Source organism: Oenanthe melanoleuca, chromosome 1A, assembly GCF_029582105.1.
Source record: "Oenanthe melanoleuca isolate GR-GAL-2019-014 chromosome 1A, OMel1.0, whole genome shotgun sequence".
Lineage (NCBI taxonomy): Eukaryota > Metazoa > Chordata > Aves > Passeriformes > Muscicapidae > Oenanthe > Oenanthe melanoleuca.
Window position 1 is genome coordinate 32,535,252 of NC_079334.1, and position 16,431 is coordinate 32,551,682.

At 35.5% G+C, this 16,431-nt stretch overlaps 1 protein-coding gene across 3 annotated transcripts in view; it reads left to right on the forward strand.

Annotated features, from left to right (window-relative positions):
* Positions 1–16,431, forward strand: part of PPFIA2 (PTPRF interacting protein alpha 2) — a 270,133-nt gene that overhangs the window by 130,161 nt on the left and 123,541 nt on the right. For 2 of the 3 annotated variants that reach the window (XM_056481941.1, XM_056481942.1), the window contains exon 3: positions 8,826–8,888. The exons of the other annotated variant lie outside the window; for it this stretch is intronic. In XM_056481941.1, the coding sequence (XP_056337916.1) occupies positions 8,826–8,888 (63 nt within the window). The remainder of the gene's footprint in view (positions 1–8,825; positions 8,889–16,431) is intronic. 3 annotated transcript variants of the gene reach the window in all.

The following is a 16,431-nucleotide window of genomic DNA, read 5'->3' on the forward strand; positions in this document are numbered from 1 at the left end:
CTGGGCCCTACTAGCTCATATCTTCTTGTCCCTTTTCTTGCTATGTTTTATGAACACTTTTTAGATTATAAAAATAATACTTGAAGGATACATAATGTACCGATGCAATCAGACAGGTTGTTGCACTTGCTAACTTTTCAGTGATTATAAGATGCAAAAAATTTGATTTAAAAAAAGAAACACTGTAAAGCTGCATTTTTTTTGAGGCCCCAGATAATGTCAAGAAATTCTATTTTTTATTAAAATTACAAAATTGTATTAGTAGTGCTGTCAGATCCTCTGTTGAAATTTTGATTTTTGCACTAATCAACCAAATACCTCTGTTTTGCAAACTAGATCCTGCGTTTTTTAGATATGCATTTGTCTATATTTGCAGTTTCATGTACACAAAAAATTGCTTTCGTCTCGATCTGGAGTCTTTCATTTTGCTGCAGAGGTGAGACAGAAAAAAATATAGCCAATATTTATTCAGTGATGCTTTGAAGTTCATTCTTTGGCTGTTTGAATAACTGTTGTCTGAGTAGTATTTTACCCTTTTTATTACGTTCTTTTCATTGTAGTCAGTGAAGTCTTACTCTTGAATTTAGTGTTTTAAGCTGTGCTGTTGTCTCAGTTTTATATGGGCAAGATAATTATTGTTATACTTGAAAATCCTGCTCTTGGCTAGGTAAAATATCTGTATGCAGAGAAGCAAGATCCTGGGTGTCAGGAAACCCTTTCTTTCCTGGACCACTCCCTGGACCCTGCTGCAGCATCAGGGACTAGTAGCAGCATAGCAAAGAACAGGAGGTCATGGATGTACCCAGCTGTCTCACTCATTTTCCTCAAGTTGTCTGGTATGCACAACTTCAAGCACCTTTGCCATTATCTTCAACAAATTTTCAACATAAATTTCTGTTTATTTTCATTTAAAAGACATAGGTCTTTCAACATACTCTGGGAGGAAATTTGCTCTGATTTATGCTTCAAGTAGCTGAAGGGAATGTTGCATATGGAGAAAATACAAAACAAAAAAAAAAAGTTCCCAAAGTTTCTGTTCTTCTTGGAGCATTTTAAATTCAGGCTTTCAGTCAGTGTGGTGTTGAGTTTTATACTAGTGTCAAAAGTGCCAGTTTAAAACACTTTAAAAAAGTTTTTGTGGATAAACATGCCGATTTGATACATGAAGACAAATAGTCCTGTCTGCTCTCCTCACTTGCAAAGTTTTACCCATAATTTAAATCAAAATTGTTTCAGTTCTTCCCTTTAAAGTTAGAACTTAATTTCATTTTTGAATGTACTCTTCTTTGTACTGTTTCTTGTGAAAGTTTGTGTGGAAAGACTGGCTTGCCCACCTCTCAGGCAGGTTGCCAAATGTAGAAATCAACATTTGGACTATTTTCTGGAGAGGAATAACCAGTTTTATGTGCATTTCATCCTAATATAGTGTTGAGGAATACATTCAGAGCAGGTAGCTCAGTGTGCAGGTTCAGTGCCTGGGGATGGAAACTCAGAGCAGGAACCCACAACCCCCAGACTTTGCCCCACTTGGACTGTGAGGGTATAAAATCACAGGGGATCCTTTGCTCAGAGTCCCTTCTCAAAGGCACCAGGTCAAAAAGGGATTTTGTTATTTAGTTATTGCACCAAGATAAATTAGTTAAAGGACCCAGACATGTTTTCCCTACCCTGTTACAATGCAAAAGGGTGAAACTATATCTTAGGTCCAAGGCATATAATAGTTTTCAATCCCATAGATACACTAATTTTCAGTTTCTTGCAGGAGACAGTAAAAAAGAGGCTTCTGGTTAGGGCTCTTCCTCACTTACAGCTTCTTATTTATTTTGTATGTAAGTGCATCCACTCTTCTCCACTGATATCCTCCACATTTGGTCTGCCTTTCCAAGGTGCAGCTTCACTGCCTGCATCTGCCATTGCTCATTTTTCTAATGACATTAATAAGAAGTTGAACTGATTCCTGACATCTAGCTGTTGCCCAAAGTGCTATGAACAGCCAAGAAAAATATCAAAATCTTGTTAATTTGTGTTTTCTGCTCTTTGGCAGCATCATAATCATTCATGAAACTGTGTGTAAATCGTGAAGGTATCAGTGTATGTTTGTTTGGTATTTGGGTGTCTTTTGGTACCTCAAAAAAATGGGAAGGAGATATTTAAATGCAAAGAAAAATACTGTACCTGAAATCCATGATTTAGGCTTCTATCCTCACATGAAAAAGCAAATGAAGCAAAAGCAGTGGAGTGCTTGGAAACATTGCACATGTTTGTACATAAAAGAAATATTCCCAGAGCTGTACTTGCACAGTGCCTAGCAAAGCTAGTGGCAAGTTATAATATAGATTATTTTAAATAATATTTCCTCTAAGTCGGCAGGATTTTACATTATAGCCCTGACCTGTGCAGGATCTACAAAGTCCTGTACAGTGAGATGGATTGCTTAGAAGCTGATCCAACAGAGTAGCATTAAATCCACAAGGAATTACCACTGTCTCTCCTGTCACACTGGTATCTTCAAGAGCAAGCGGAATTTTTTCAACAATGTCTTATCTGGAAGGATAAACACTGAAAAGAAAAAAACAAACTAAGAAAAGTTCGGCCAAAATGCTTTGCAGACTGCAGATATCTATGTATCTGAACATACTTTTCTCTAGGGGGGCAGACTATAAAAAAACTGTGTGTTAGAAGTGTTAGCCATATTTGCTGGGCTTATAGAATGAAGTTATAGATATAAATGAGGTACCAGTTGCTCCTTTTGTGTTTGCTCCCAGGCATGCAGAATATCTATGTTCTGGAGTCCTCCAGAGCCCAGGCAGAGCAGGATGGCTCTCAGGGGCTGCATCCTGCACTCACCCAAGGGCACATTTCCTTCCCCTGCTTCCAGGTGATCAGAGGGCAAGCTGTCCCTCTGAAGGAAACTGGATGTGCCAGCACATGCCTTCAGGAAAAGGAGGGAAATATGCTTTACTGCAACATAAATGATTCACTGTCTTGGTTTTTTTTTTGCTATGTTGAAATCTCAGGAGTGAAACAGGAACAGATTTTGAATAGGTTTCACCTGGCCTTTATGGGGACATCAAAGTAGTATGAGCCTGTAGAGAATTATTCAGGCATGGTTTTTGCTTTGCTGTCTGCTGTAGTCATACAGCAAGAATGAGACTACAGGACACAAAGTTTTCAAGTTAGAGCAAGTATGATTCACTCTGTTTTGAATGTGTTTCCAGAATTTTGACTCTGATAGCCCCTGTGATCCTTGTTCTCTTTTTGAGATTTCTCTCTTTCACATGATCTGTGAGGTCCCTGAGACATATATGGGCTCAGGTGTGCTCAGGTTCCATCTAACCTGGATCTCTCAGCAGATCTATTCTCCAAGGACCACACACACTCTTAACACACCTTCCTAAATTGCACTTGTCTTTGTGCAGGGCAGTGTGTACATGTGTGTGAACTGCTGGTTGATGATAGGAGCAGGATTTCAGGGAGTGCAGAAAAACATTGTAGGTGTCTTTGGTGTTAGTTTATTTTTTGTTTTATTTTTCTCTTTCACTCACTTAACTCCCTCCCTCCCTCCCTCCCTCCCTCCCTCCCTCCCTCCCTTCCCTCCCTCCTTCCTTCCTTCCTTCCTTCCTTCCTTCCTTCCTTCCTTCCTTCCTTCCTTCCTTCCTTCCTTCCTTCCTTCCTTCCTTCCTTCCTTCCTTCCTTCCTTCCTTCCTTCCTTCCTTCCTTCCTTTCTTTTCCATGCCAGTCATCAATAAAAGGGAACATAAATTTTAGACGCTTCATGAGACAAAACAAAAGTGTAGTCAGCATGATTTCCACATACCTAGTTTGAAAACCAATCACTATAATACTGTCCAGAGTAACAAAAAAAAAAAAAAAAAAAAAAAAAAAAAAAAAAGTATTTTATTCCATATAGTTTCATATTTTTACACAATATGGAATTTCAAAAAGGACATTGAGGTGCTGGATCATTTTGAAAGAAGGACAACAAGGCTGCCAAAGAAACTGAAGCACAAGCCCAGTGAGGGAGCTGTGGTTGTTTAGCTTTGATAAAAGGAGGCTCAGGGAGAAACTTACCCCTCTCTACAACTATCTGAAGGGAGTTATAGCCAGGTGGGGATCCAACTCTTCTGCCTCAAGATGTCTCAAGTGAAAGGATGAGAGGAAATTACTTTAAGTTGCCATTCCTGAGGAGGTTCAGATTAGATATTTGAAGATTTTTTTTCCTGAAAGAGTGGTTAGGTATTGGAATAAGTTGCCCAGGAAGGTGGTGGAGTCACTGTCTCTGGAAGCTCTCACAAAGAGGTGTCTGGATGTTTGGGGATATGGCTTAGGGGTGATTATGGTGGTGATGGGTTGTTGATGGCCAGACTAGATTATCTTGAAGGTGTTTTTTAACCTTCATGGTTCTGTGCTTCTGTGAAATGAGCATGTCCTTTGTTTTCTGCGCTTGTAATAAAAAAAAATAACCCAACAAACTTCTAGTCTGAAAGGACTTTATGTGAAGGAAATTCTGACAATTAGGAAGGAAAGGCAAAGCAATATTTTTTGAGTAAGAACTATTTAGACAGTACCTTTTTAAAGTCTTTACTTAGTAAATTTTTAATGATGGAATAGATGCCTGAATTATTTCTGTGCCTTGGTACAGCAAAGGCATGATCTTGAGATGTTTTAATGGATATATGAACTCAAACTCTGCTTCTGTGATGACTGTTCTGAATCTTTATTCATTGTAATAAGCATCTCCTACAAGAATAGTGTAAATATTTTATAGTGTAAATGTAAGATTTTATTTCAAATGTGGTGATTTTATTGAAATATTTTTAAAGGGATTAATAAAATGATAATTAGAAAGTTCAGTTAGTTTGATACAGGTAAACAAATATATTTTAATCTTATTTTCTCTTTAAAATGCTCACTTAATGAGGTATTAGCTTACCTTGTTCTGTCATGTAAAATACTGTGGCAAAGCTGCTATACAGACTGCAAGGTCTGTCTTTCTGCATATTAGGTTTTAAGGAATAGATCTTGCCAATTTTTGCAAGTAGATGTCACTGTGCAGTGACAGGAAATTCCCTGTAGTTCAGTCAGAGTGTTCCCATGGACAAAGTGTGTGCAGGTCAACATAAGTTCCAGAGAGCTATAGTGGTATAGATGGCTTATAGGTGGATTTTGTTCCTTTTTTTTTTTATTTTTTTTTTTTTGGAGACTATCATCATCAAACAAATAATATTTATTTATAGTGTGTGTGCATACATATGTACAAATATTGCTCTGAGGGAGAGTTTTTTTATTTCTGAGAGCAGGATTATCCTTATTTTCTAGTTAGTAGGTTCCACTTGTCAGAAGTCTACCTTATAGAACCAAAAAGAACTGGGAAAGATTCTGGTTAATTCAGTGTAGTTACAAATTACGTTTATTCAGTGAGTATCTTTGAATTTTTCAGCAGCTTTCAATACCACAGTTTATAAAATCTGACTTTCTTGTGTAGTCCCTGTCCTTGTTTTTGATGTGGCCTCGAAATCAGAGCTGTACTGCTCATATCATAACTGAGTGAAGGATTTCCTGCTTTACCAGAGCTTTGGGACTTGCTAAGAAGGTTTGGATTATAATGATGCTGCTTAGGAAACTATATTCTTTTTCATGTGATCTGGATAGCAAGATCACTTGTAATCCCAATGTAACTAACCAGTTAAAGATGTGGTTGCTTCATGTTGTGAGGTTAGGAGTGCTAATATTGGAATTAATGAATTTTCACCTACTTCTCATAGGTTAATTTTAGAGAATTAGGTAAAACTTCATTTAATGTTATTGCTTCCAGAGAAACTTGAAACTATAGTGTCAATCTCTCTTTAGTCACTATTTCCATCTGGTTGTGAAAGGCAGGCCAGTTGGCTGCATATGTGTGCCATTACTTGGGAACACCAGGAGGTGTAACATGGATGTGTAGGCACCTAGAGGGCATTTCGTAGGTGATGCATTTTCTGAAAATATTTTCTGATGTGCCACAGCCTCACACAAGGCTCTCTATGTGGAAATCCAAAAGAGAGATGAAAAGGAGACTGGAAACATTTCTGAGTCCATCAGTAGGGTACAGCTTGAGGATCTGTCCCCCTGCTTGTAGTTTGCAGCAAAGAGCTGAAGTGCTCATCCAAAGCAAGAATACATGCATGCTCTAGAGATTCATTTTCAGAATTTTGTCTCCCTGTTAACCCTACTTTCTCCTCTGATAAACTTTAATTTTCTCCTCTGTTAAACATTTTCCAAAGGAGAAAGCCCAAACCCTAACAGAAAATGTCATTATTATTAATTCCAATGCTTTGCAGTTACTAAGGTAGGAAATACTAAGTTGATGCTGTACCATTAGATGCATTCCTGAATGGAATGAATATTTTGCCAACATGCATGAATGGGAATTGCTGCCCTACTTACAGTGCATAACTCTTTCATAGATTTTTGTACCTCAAATGATTGCCAGTAAGATCATGACAATGTGATGCATTTGCCTCAACATACATTGTTTGAAGAAAAACAATTCTAGAATTAATGCACAAATTTTAAACTTTTAATGGAATATTTTTCTTTCACTTTTCTAACACTTGTCGCTTTGGATATTGAAAGCCCAGTTGGATAGGAAATTGCTATGGCTATAAAGAAATAGCCTTACAGCATTGAAGTATCAGGGATCACTCATTTCCAACTATATAAAGCTTCCCATAGTAGGCCTGAAGAGGAAAAATACTGGACTTTAATCTCATCAGCTGCTAGAATTGAATTCAACAGAATTCATTTTATACCTTTTGTCACTAGGTCTTTCATCACAATCTTACAAGGGGAAAGAGGGGGGAAATGCAAGATAATTTGAAAAATTATTGTAAAGTTACTCTGAGAATATTGCTGTTAACAGTGATGAACAGCAAGGATCAACTAGTTAACAGAGCTCAGATGCAGCAGTCAAAAGTGTACAGTAGATCTACCTTTTTAAACATAAATGCAAAATTATCAGAACAAATCATATATCAGACATATGGAAATAAATATGTGCAAAAATTTGTGAATTATTTACACATTAATCCATATGCATTTGTTTCAACATTTTTAGTAGTTTTGTGTGTCTATATATATATATATATATATATTTATATATGTATATACACACTGAGATGTAATTTATGAACCATTGAACCATGATTAAGTAAAGATGTACAAGGCTGAATGGATAAAATTTATAATGTATTGTTTACTTGTGCTGAAGTATTGTTTATTTAAAACAGTGCCATGCTGATATGATATGTATTGTGTTTTCCTTAAAAAAATTCTGAAGCAACAGTGCTGTTGTAAATACATCTGAACATGATACATGAATTAACATGAAGTTGCTTTGCATGGAAATTATCTTTTCAAAAGTGGCTGCTCTGTATGAAGTATCTTTTAAGTAAAGAGAATAACATTATAAAAATGTTTTCAAATATTTATGGCTGTAAATCTAAAGAAGGGAGATCTGATAGAAATAAGAACTTGTCAGCATACAGGGAGTTTTGCTTAAAAGTCAAGATTTAATTTTTTCTTAATATGACTGCATAATTCTCCTTTAAATGGCTGAAAGTTTAAAAGTATTTTAAGTATTTAAAAACTCTCATAAATCAAAATGTGAGGATCATTGCAAACATATGATCTGAAGATAGATGGACATGGATACATGCCTGTGGCTGCTGTTAAATATATTGATATTTTGTACATTTTATTTAATGCAAAAGTAATCTGTAATATACAGCCAGTCTTAACTTCCTCAAATTATAATAGTAAATTCACTGTAAAACACATCTTGCAGTAAGTTGTGTTTTCCATATGTTAAAAATACTTGAATGCAACAATACTGTATTTCTGCCTGCTTTAAATACCAGGTTTTCTCTATTGACTTAGTAAATAGTCACAGAAAGAAAGCTCAGGTCAATATTTACTTTGAGAAATGATTAAGCTCAACTATAATTAGCATGAACATTGCATGTATTGTTACATATGCTCTCAGCAGTGGAAAGAAATTGTTTAAAGGTTTAGTCTAGAAATGCTGTGATTTTTCTCATCTAGAAATTTTGAAAATGTCCGCTGTTAATTTCTTTTGAAGTAAGTTTTTAAATCTGAAGAAATACCTCCTTGTCAGATTGCCTGCTAGTCAAGGTCTGTCTAAAGAAAAATGTTAGGTATTGGGCTTTGCAGAAATAAATTAGAAATTGATAAAAAGGAGGAAAAATAGCATTCTTCAGAAGCTGAAGGGACTTCCAGATATTTTAAATGCACATAACTTCTTTCCCATTATTTTTTTACTCTAATGGTTGTTTGGTGCAAGAAGGAAGTCTGAACATGAAAAAAAAATTTCAATTTAATAGGTAAATTGTACCTAATAATTTAATAGGCTCATTTATTTTGATGTTTTTTCATAAGATGTTTGAATATGGGGGAGAAGATCCTACGTTCTTCAAACCTCACAAACAGGTAAAATTCTTGCTTTATGTAGAGACTGTCAGCCATGGAGCTGGGATTATTTCTCCATAGTTACTGGACTGTTTGACAGTGAGACCACTTCTGTGAGCAGAGTGCAGAACACCAAAGTGAGCTTCTATTTGGTTGTTCTCAGTACTTCATGAGCCAGGAGATGTAACAATACTTCCAATTCCTTTATGTGAATTTCAGTTGAGCCACATCAGAGTTTTCTTAGACAATCTTGTTTGAATGATCACGTTCATCTGTTAGTATGGTGTAATTTCAATGTGCTGTAGTACTGTGCAAGATTTTGTTCCATTCAGCAGAATCTCTGTTGCCCCCTTTTGCAGATGACGGTTGCTGCTGGTACGAGCATTGAGAATAACATTCAAAGGACCATATCCTGCCCTAATGTATGTTCCACATATCTTGGTTTTTTGCATAATTTAAACGTGAAGCCTCCTTATGTGAATTTGATATTTTGTTGCCCACAGAAGCTTGTGCATCTCGAGGTTACTTCACATTATGTATTTCAGGGTCGATGAATATTGTACTACAAGTGAGGTCTCAGCCTATCAAAATTCCCAAATTGCTGCAATTTCTGTCTATATGGTTTGATGGTGCAGCTAAATAAAGATGATGATAATATATTCATAGTTCCTTCTGCATTTACCTTGCTTCCCAGCCAGCTCAATGCTCCTGTCAGTTGAAATCAGTAGAACAGCAATAGACAAAATGAGGAAAGCAATGAGAGGCTATATTTATTCTATTTAACCTTGTCCTAAACTGCATTTTGATATGAAGATGTGTAATAATAAATGTGGAAGGAAGGTAATTTCATTTCTCTTGCTTAAACAAATGTGTACCATGACTTAACATAGAAGGAGGAAGGAGTTATTATTGCTTATGATAGGTAGAATTAGTGATGTATCTGGTTAAGAAAAGAAGCAAATTGTTCACTTGTAGTATAATAAGTCATTTTTCTTTTTAGAACAAAACTATTTAGATAATGGAAAGGTATTGGGCCAAAACAGAACTCTCATACATTAATGGAGAAACATTAATGAAAATTTGGATGTACTCTTGACAAGACTGTGGCTCTGAATTTTATAGAAGCTATTTTTTATCATGTAATGTGTTTGCTATTTTATTTTTCAACTGATTATCATTTATAGGGAAACTGGCAGATGGAAGTTTTAATAAACACTTCCATCCCCTTAAATTCTTTGAAGATATAGCAAATAGTCAAAGAACAAGCACAATCTAGTTAAAGTAACTAGTATCTAAAAGAGAAAATGCTGTGATTTAATATTGGCAAGAAGAGAATTTGTCCTCCCTGTCTGGGAAAATAATCTCAAACCAGGCTTTTTTATGGAAAATTTGTGCTCTTTAGGGAACACAGAGAAATTCTTTACACTACATTCTTAGAAGATACTTCTTCTGACCATCTGAATCATTGTGGATTTCTACATACATTCCTGGAGTAGATCAATATTACAAATTCTTGGCTGTGACTTGCACTGTTTGATTCCATTTTCAGACTTGCTTCTGTGAAAAGGAAAAAACCCTTCCTCAATACATAGTGTATGATTAATCTCCAGTCTCTTCTCGGTTTTAAACATGACTTTAACTTCTCCAGTGCAATTTTAATTTTCCAGCTTGCAAATTCCACCATTTGTAATGGAAGCTGGTGGTGTAGACAGACAATATCTAGTAATTTAGAAAGAAAATAGCATTGCAGAAATGATGAGATGGAAAAATGCATTATTTCCAATTTAGTATAGAAGTCCATATATTACTTTAAAATCCTTTGTGATCTTTTAGTTTGTTTTGAACAACCTGGTCTAGTGGAAGATGCCCTGCCTGTGGCAGGGGGTTGGAACTAGATGATCTTTAATGCCCTTTCCAACCCAAAACATTTTATGATTTTTGAATTTATAATTAATAATGACCAAAATGTCTGTTAGTTATAAAGGGATCCTGTTCTTTTATACAAGAAATGGAATATAATCCGTATCAACATCTGCATGTCATCCAAATGCACTTGAGAAAGAGCAAAAAGTGGAAATCTGTGCTCAGTCTTTCACCCAGCATCTTGCAGGCATGACAGGAAGGCAAGTCAGTTCTACTTCACAAGTACAGTTAAGGAAATAATTTCTTTTATTCCATTCAATGCCAACAGCCCAGTTGTGTGAACCATAGTTTTAATGGTGAACATTAAGACTGTCAAATCTGCAGCTGAAATTGCTTGAATGCATGGTAAATTTTCAATTATCGGGCTACATTATTCTGAAATGTTTCTTGTAATTACTGTGAATTGCACAACTTTGTATTTCTGCTTGTTATAAAAGGGATAACTACAGAGAGTAGCCTCAAAACCATAAAATTTTCAATCAATGTATATTTCACTGGCTCAGCATTTTAATTACATGGCATTAATAATAAGCTGTAATTAATTATAAACCTCAGCTGCGTAGTCAAAAAGGCACAATGCACTTGGTTTGGCTTTTCTGGCTCCTCATCTCAGACCCAGGATATATTTCTAGAACTGCTCACCTAGAAGCAGTGTTTGAAATGTTAAAACCGTAAAGAAAACATAGAATAGATTGTTCATGAGACAAGTATGCTAAAATATTAAAAAAGGCTTTCTTAAGCCTTAGTAACATTTCTTGATATTATTAATAACAAATGTAAGCAGGCTTTTAGATATAAAGGGTGTGTAGTATATCATTTGGCTTAATGGAAACACACTGCAAGGCTTGCAATAAAGCTGAAGCTCAGGAAGAAACTGCTATATATTCAAATTTGGTGGCTTTCAAGGTACAACTTTGTGGACAGGTTCCCACATATTAAAAGTTCTAATCTCTGTGCTGTTGCTCTGTGAATTTTACACCTTCATAATTACAGACTTTAATTTAGCTTTATTCCCTTATAGAATTTCTGTTTTATATTTCTCATTATAATTAACTTTTCATGCAGCAGAAGCTGAGGGAAGAAATTTATATTATATACAGTAATAAAATGCTTTGCAGATAATTCTCCTCTGTATTGTTTAATAGGATATTAACTGCTAGGTTTGCTGTCTTTCATTCAAGATATCCCAACATAATTTCATGAGTCTGTCTGTCTATCTATCTGTCTGTCTGTCTGTCTGTCTGTGTTTCTGAATAGATTGGTATTTAAACAACCACTCCACTCCAATTGCTGCATACTGTGTAAGCACCATTGCTTGATAAGAATATCAGAAGATGTGAGCTTTAAGTGCACATACATTATGAAACAGCTGGATGAGCTTTTCTGATGGATGTAGAGTCACTTAGGACAGTCTGTCACACTGCAATGTCTCAATGCCATCACATGATGACAGCAAGCAGTGCACAGACAATGACAGGACACTTTGTATGCAGATCCAGTTGCTGTGGCTGCCTGCAAAATTGCAGCACTAATGCTTCTTTGGGTCCACTGTGAAAATGTAAACAGAAAAATACACAAGAAAATGGTGACAGATATCAAACATGCTGTGTTTCTTCATTCAAAACAGAACTTGAATCTGTGTTTTTGTAAAACAAAATTGAGCTGTATTGTAAATGAAAAAACACTTCACTGCATATAGTTGAAAAGAAAACAATTTAATTTTAATAAAGTGCAAACACAATGCATTTTGTTCTTGAACCATCAGCTTGCAACACTCCTCTTTCATGGCAAAGTCACATTTGTTTTGTCTAAACAGATATATAGCTCCAGAAATTCTTTGAGCTAATCAGAAGTTTTAGAGTTTAAATACTCTGAAATGCCAAGCCTTTTGAATTCCAGTATATGTGATTCAGACTGTTTTTTTGGTAGATGCTTTTATTAATTACAAAGCTTAATGAGCTTAAATTTTTAACATCATTTTTTTATTATTATTTTATGGCTTTACCCAAGATTTAGAGCACAGCTAAAGACATTTTATACAGGAGTTTTGTAGGAAAACAACAATTTGTTTATATTTTGTCAAATTCAGCAGATATGCAGCATCTCATAAAATTGCTGGTTTTCATCCATCAGCAATCTTAGTTATGTTATTTTAAAAGGTTTTTTCAGTGGATTACAGTAAGGAGGGGGCAGAGGGTGAAAGCTTTGATAGTATATAGATGTCTTAAAATAACAGCATATTTATTTTTCTCCTATATGAAAATAACACTGTACTTCCAAGTCTTTTTTAATCAAATAATAAATCCTGCTTTTTTTCATAAGTTTGTTCATTTGAATAAGCTGAGCATGTCTTTTCCTTAAATTGAAGCCAAATGCCTTTATTCTGAAGCAGAGATAATTCTTTTCTGTACTGGGAACTGACATCAAGAGGAAAAAATACTTTAGAACTGCTACAGATAGGAAGAAAAAGTTGAAGCCAAAACATGATTACAGGCCTTCAACCTTTCTCAAACTGTTATGAGAGCACCCTGAGCTTCAGCTCATTTTTCACCTTTATAAAAATCAAGGATTTACCAGTGACCTACCACTTAAAGCTAGAAACCCATTTTATGTGATCACCTGACACTTTCAAGCCTCAGACCCTCTTGACACATAGATGTCTTACTTATGTCCATGGAAGGAAAAAAAATTGAAGGGAGGTTTCTTTTCTCAAGCTTTTCTCAAATTCCATAGTTTAAAGTCTTCAGGAGTTATTCATTCACAAATAAACTCGTGCAAAGAAAAACCATTTCAATTTCTTCCCAGTGACAGTGCCTGCTCAGCTCTGTATTTTCAGCATGGCACTAATCTTTGGCCCTCACCTCTCACTTCCCTGCCACAGGGCCAGCAAATCTCACTGTGCAGCCCAGTGTTTCTGCCTGTGCTTCACATGGCAGGCAATGAACTGGCAGGTTAAATCAGGAGCTGGGAAGAGACAGCAGCAATGCTTTGTAACTGGGGAGATGCATCCCTGGCAAGTGCCTTGGCAACAGTGGGGTGTCCTCATCCTCAAGGATGTGGCAGCACACCCCTGGTGATGCTCTTACCTGCATCGTGTCCTGGCATGGCTTTGCAAGCATTCCAACACTTGTCCATGGCTTTCAGCCTGACTCAGGCACAATGCATTGGTTTGAGAGACTGAAAATTGCAAAATGGAAATCAGGATTTTAATTTTATTTTTTCATCTTATGTTTTCTTCTAGAAGTCCCCTAGAAAACCACTGGTTTTCTCGTTTGTTTGTTTGTTTGTTTGGTTGGTTGGTTGGTTGGTTGGTTGGTTGGTTGGTTGGTTGGTTTGTTTTCTTCCCTACTTCTGAGGCAGAGTTTATGCAGGGAGCCTAAAGCCACAGGCTGTAACTCCATATAGCCACAGAAGGAAGATCTATATATGGAAAGAACTATGCTTTGGGGAGAAGAGCAAGTTTTCATTGATTTGGTAACATTTTCCCTTAGATTATTCCTGAGAAACTCTTAACCCTGTCACTAGAAAACAGGCGGGACAAAATCTTTTCATGGCAGAGATCTAATATAGAGGAAATAATTTTCAAGATAACGATGCTTCTAGATACTTTCTTTTACAACTCTCCTATAATTTGCATTTTTCTCACAGAAGAGGGTTGCAGAAGAGCTATCAGCTGCTAATGGGAGGGAAATAACTCATTTGGCAAAAGGCAGTTGGCAAATTCCTTTGAAAGAATAAAAGAATATTATCCATCCCTGGACATGTGAAAAATAAATTAGCTCAGATTCAGATTATTTCTGTGTTTAGAAATTTGCAATTTATGGTGTTTTCAATTTATGGTATTTGCAAGTTATGGTTTATGGTGTACAGTTTTTGCTTAGTGAAGCTGAGAACCTTACTTGCTATTGTGATGCTGTTGCTGGAACCAAGGGGAGGCAGAGGAAGAAGCTGTCCCAGGGGAAAAGTTCCTGGACCAGAATAAACAAACAATTAAACTGAAAAGGGCAGCCACGGACTGGTCTGAGATGAAGAAGTAAGAGTGGAGAAGGGAGTTTCAATGGCACAGTTCTCCAAACTGAAAAGGCAGTTATTTTCATGGAAATGTGAAGTTTTATTGGAAAGATGTTTCAGAGAGGCTTAAAGTGGAGAGAGGTGCCCCTCCTAATGTATCTTGAATTCCAGCAGATGAAACTCTGAATGATGGTGTAACAGGTGGCACTTGTCATGTGGTCAGGACATTTCTACTTCTGGTTCTCTGTTCAGCCCAGATTTGGTGCTGTAAATCAGGCATATCCAACATGTTGATGAGAAAATGATTCATTCCACTTTGGGAATTTATAGAGGTTGTATTACCAAATATACTTGTGAACTTCTGGATAAGTTCCAAAGCAGTGAAATAATCAATGTCACACCAAGCTATATATTGCACTTAATTAAATATTTTAAGAGAAAGGCACTGACTGCTAGTTCAACCACTCAGCTTGGTAAGAGCTTAACTTCTAGACAACAGTAATCCTGGTATTGGCACTTAAATAACACTCTTACACTCTTCTAATATCGCCCTTTTACTGTAATTATATACAGCAATATATTACATTTTGAGTGGTGAGAAGGAAATTTTGTTGTAATTATTTCCCCAGCCAATAGTTCTGGTTTATTAAATTGCTAATAGTTGTCTTCTAGAAGGAGAAACAAACATGCCCCGAGAAAGAAAAGGAATTATTTCAAAGGTCAGTATTGCTTAAGCACTTGTTTCATGCTTACAGCAGACTGGAGGTAGAAGTAATTGGAAAGCTTACTGAAATTGTGAGTGACAGAGCAGAGGAAAAAGCCTGCACCAAAGATTGTGTCCTGGGTTCCCTTGGTGCCTCGAGGAAGTGATGGCTTGAAAATGCACAAATGCTTTGTACAATAATGATTGAATATAATATTAAGGCAAGGATTAAACTTGATTTCAGTTTCTCAAAGGAAATGCCTGGGAAAAAAATCTATACTGTGAGAAGTCTAGACAGTATATCTAAAATACAACATAGTTATTTTCTTTGAGCATCAGTGACAACCCATTAAAAGAAATTAAGAGAAACTCTTCCTCCAATGGTACATTTATATTCTCATGTTTCTACAGCATGAAGTAGTTTATGCTTACAAAAAAAAAAAACCAGAACTGGAAATATGATCCTTCTGTAGATTTTGAATTTCCCCTGACCTTTGAATTGTGGCACTGTTATTCCATTCATATGTGGTAAGCCTAGTAAAAGTTACATAGATACTGATTAAATGAATTTTGCAACTATCTTCTTTTATGGTTAAATTGTAGATGCCTTTTAATAAAAGTAAATAAAACTAGCCCAAAAAGAAAAAAAAAAAAAGAAAAAACAAAAATAAATAAACAAACAAGTAAACAACTTCAGGAATGTTTTTCCATCATTTACTTTTGTCTGATCTTTCTTATATCTAATTATTGTATTTATTATGTAAAATATCTATTTTTGATCTAGATAGCTCTATCCTCCAGATTACACATTTTATATACCAAACAATATCAAATTATTAGCATCAACTGGCTTCTTATTTCACATTCCCTGTCTTATATATTATGTAGGAAAAGGCATAATTATAGGGTAAGAGAGAAATAGGAAGAGGTAGATGGCTTGAAATATAAATATTCAGGATAAATATATTTTAATATAGTTAATACATATATATTTAATATATTTTAAGATAAGTATTTAATAAATATTATTCATAAATATTTAATAGTGAAACAGAAAGGAAAAAAAAAACCCATGTTTTGGGACCAGTAAGCAGAAAGAAGGCTAGTGAAGCAAGCATCCTATGATCTGCTAAACTTTCTCTCTTAAATATATAATTTTCTATATTAATAGATTATTCCTGAGACAAATAATGCATAATTTTTACTACCATGACTTCTTCATTTTGATGCATATTCAGCTATTTCTTGGCTTTATTATTTCTGGAATTTGACATATTGCAGATTTTATTCAAATGGGAAAATAATCCTTTTCAGATGTTAGTTTTTAA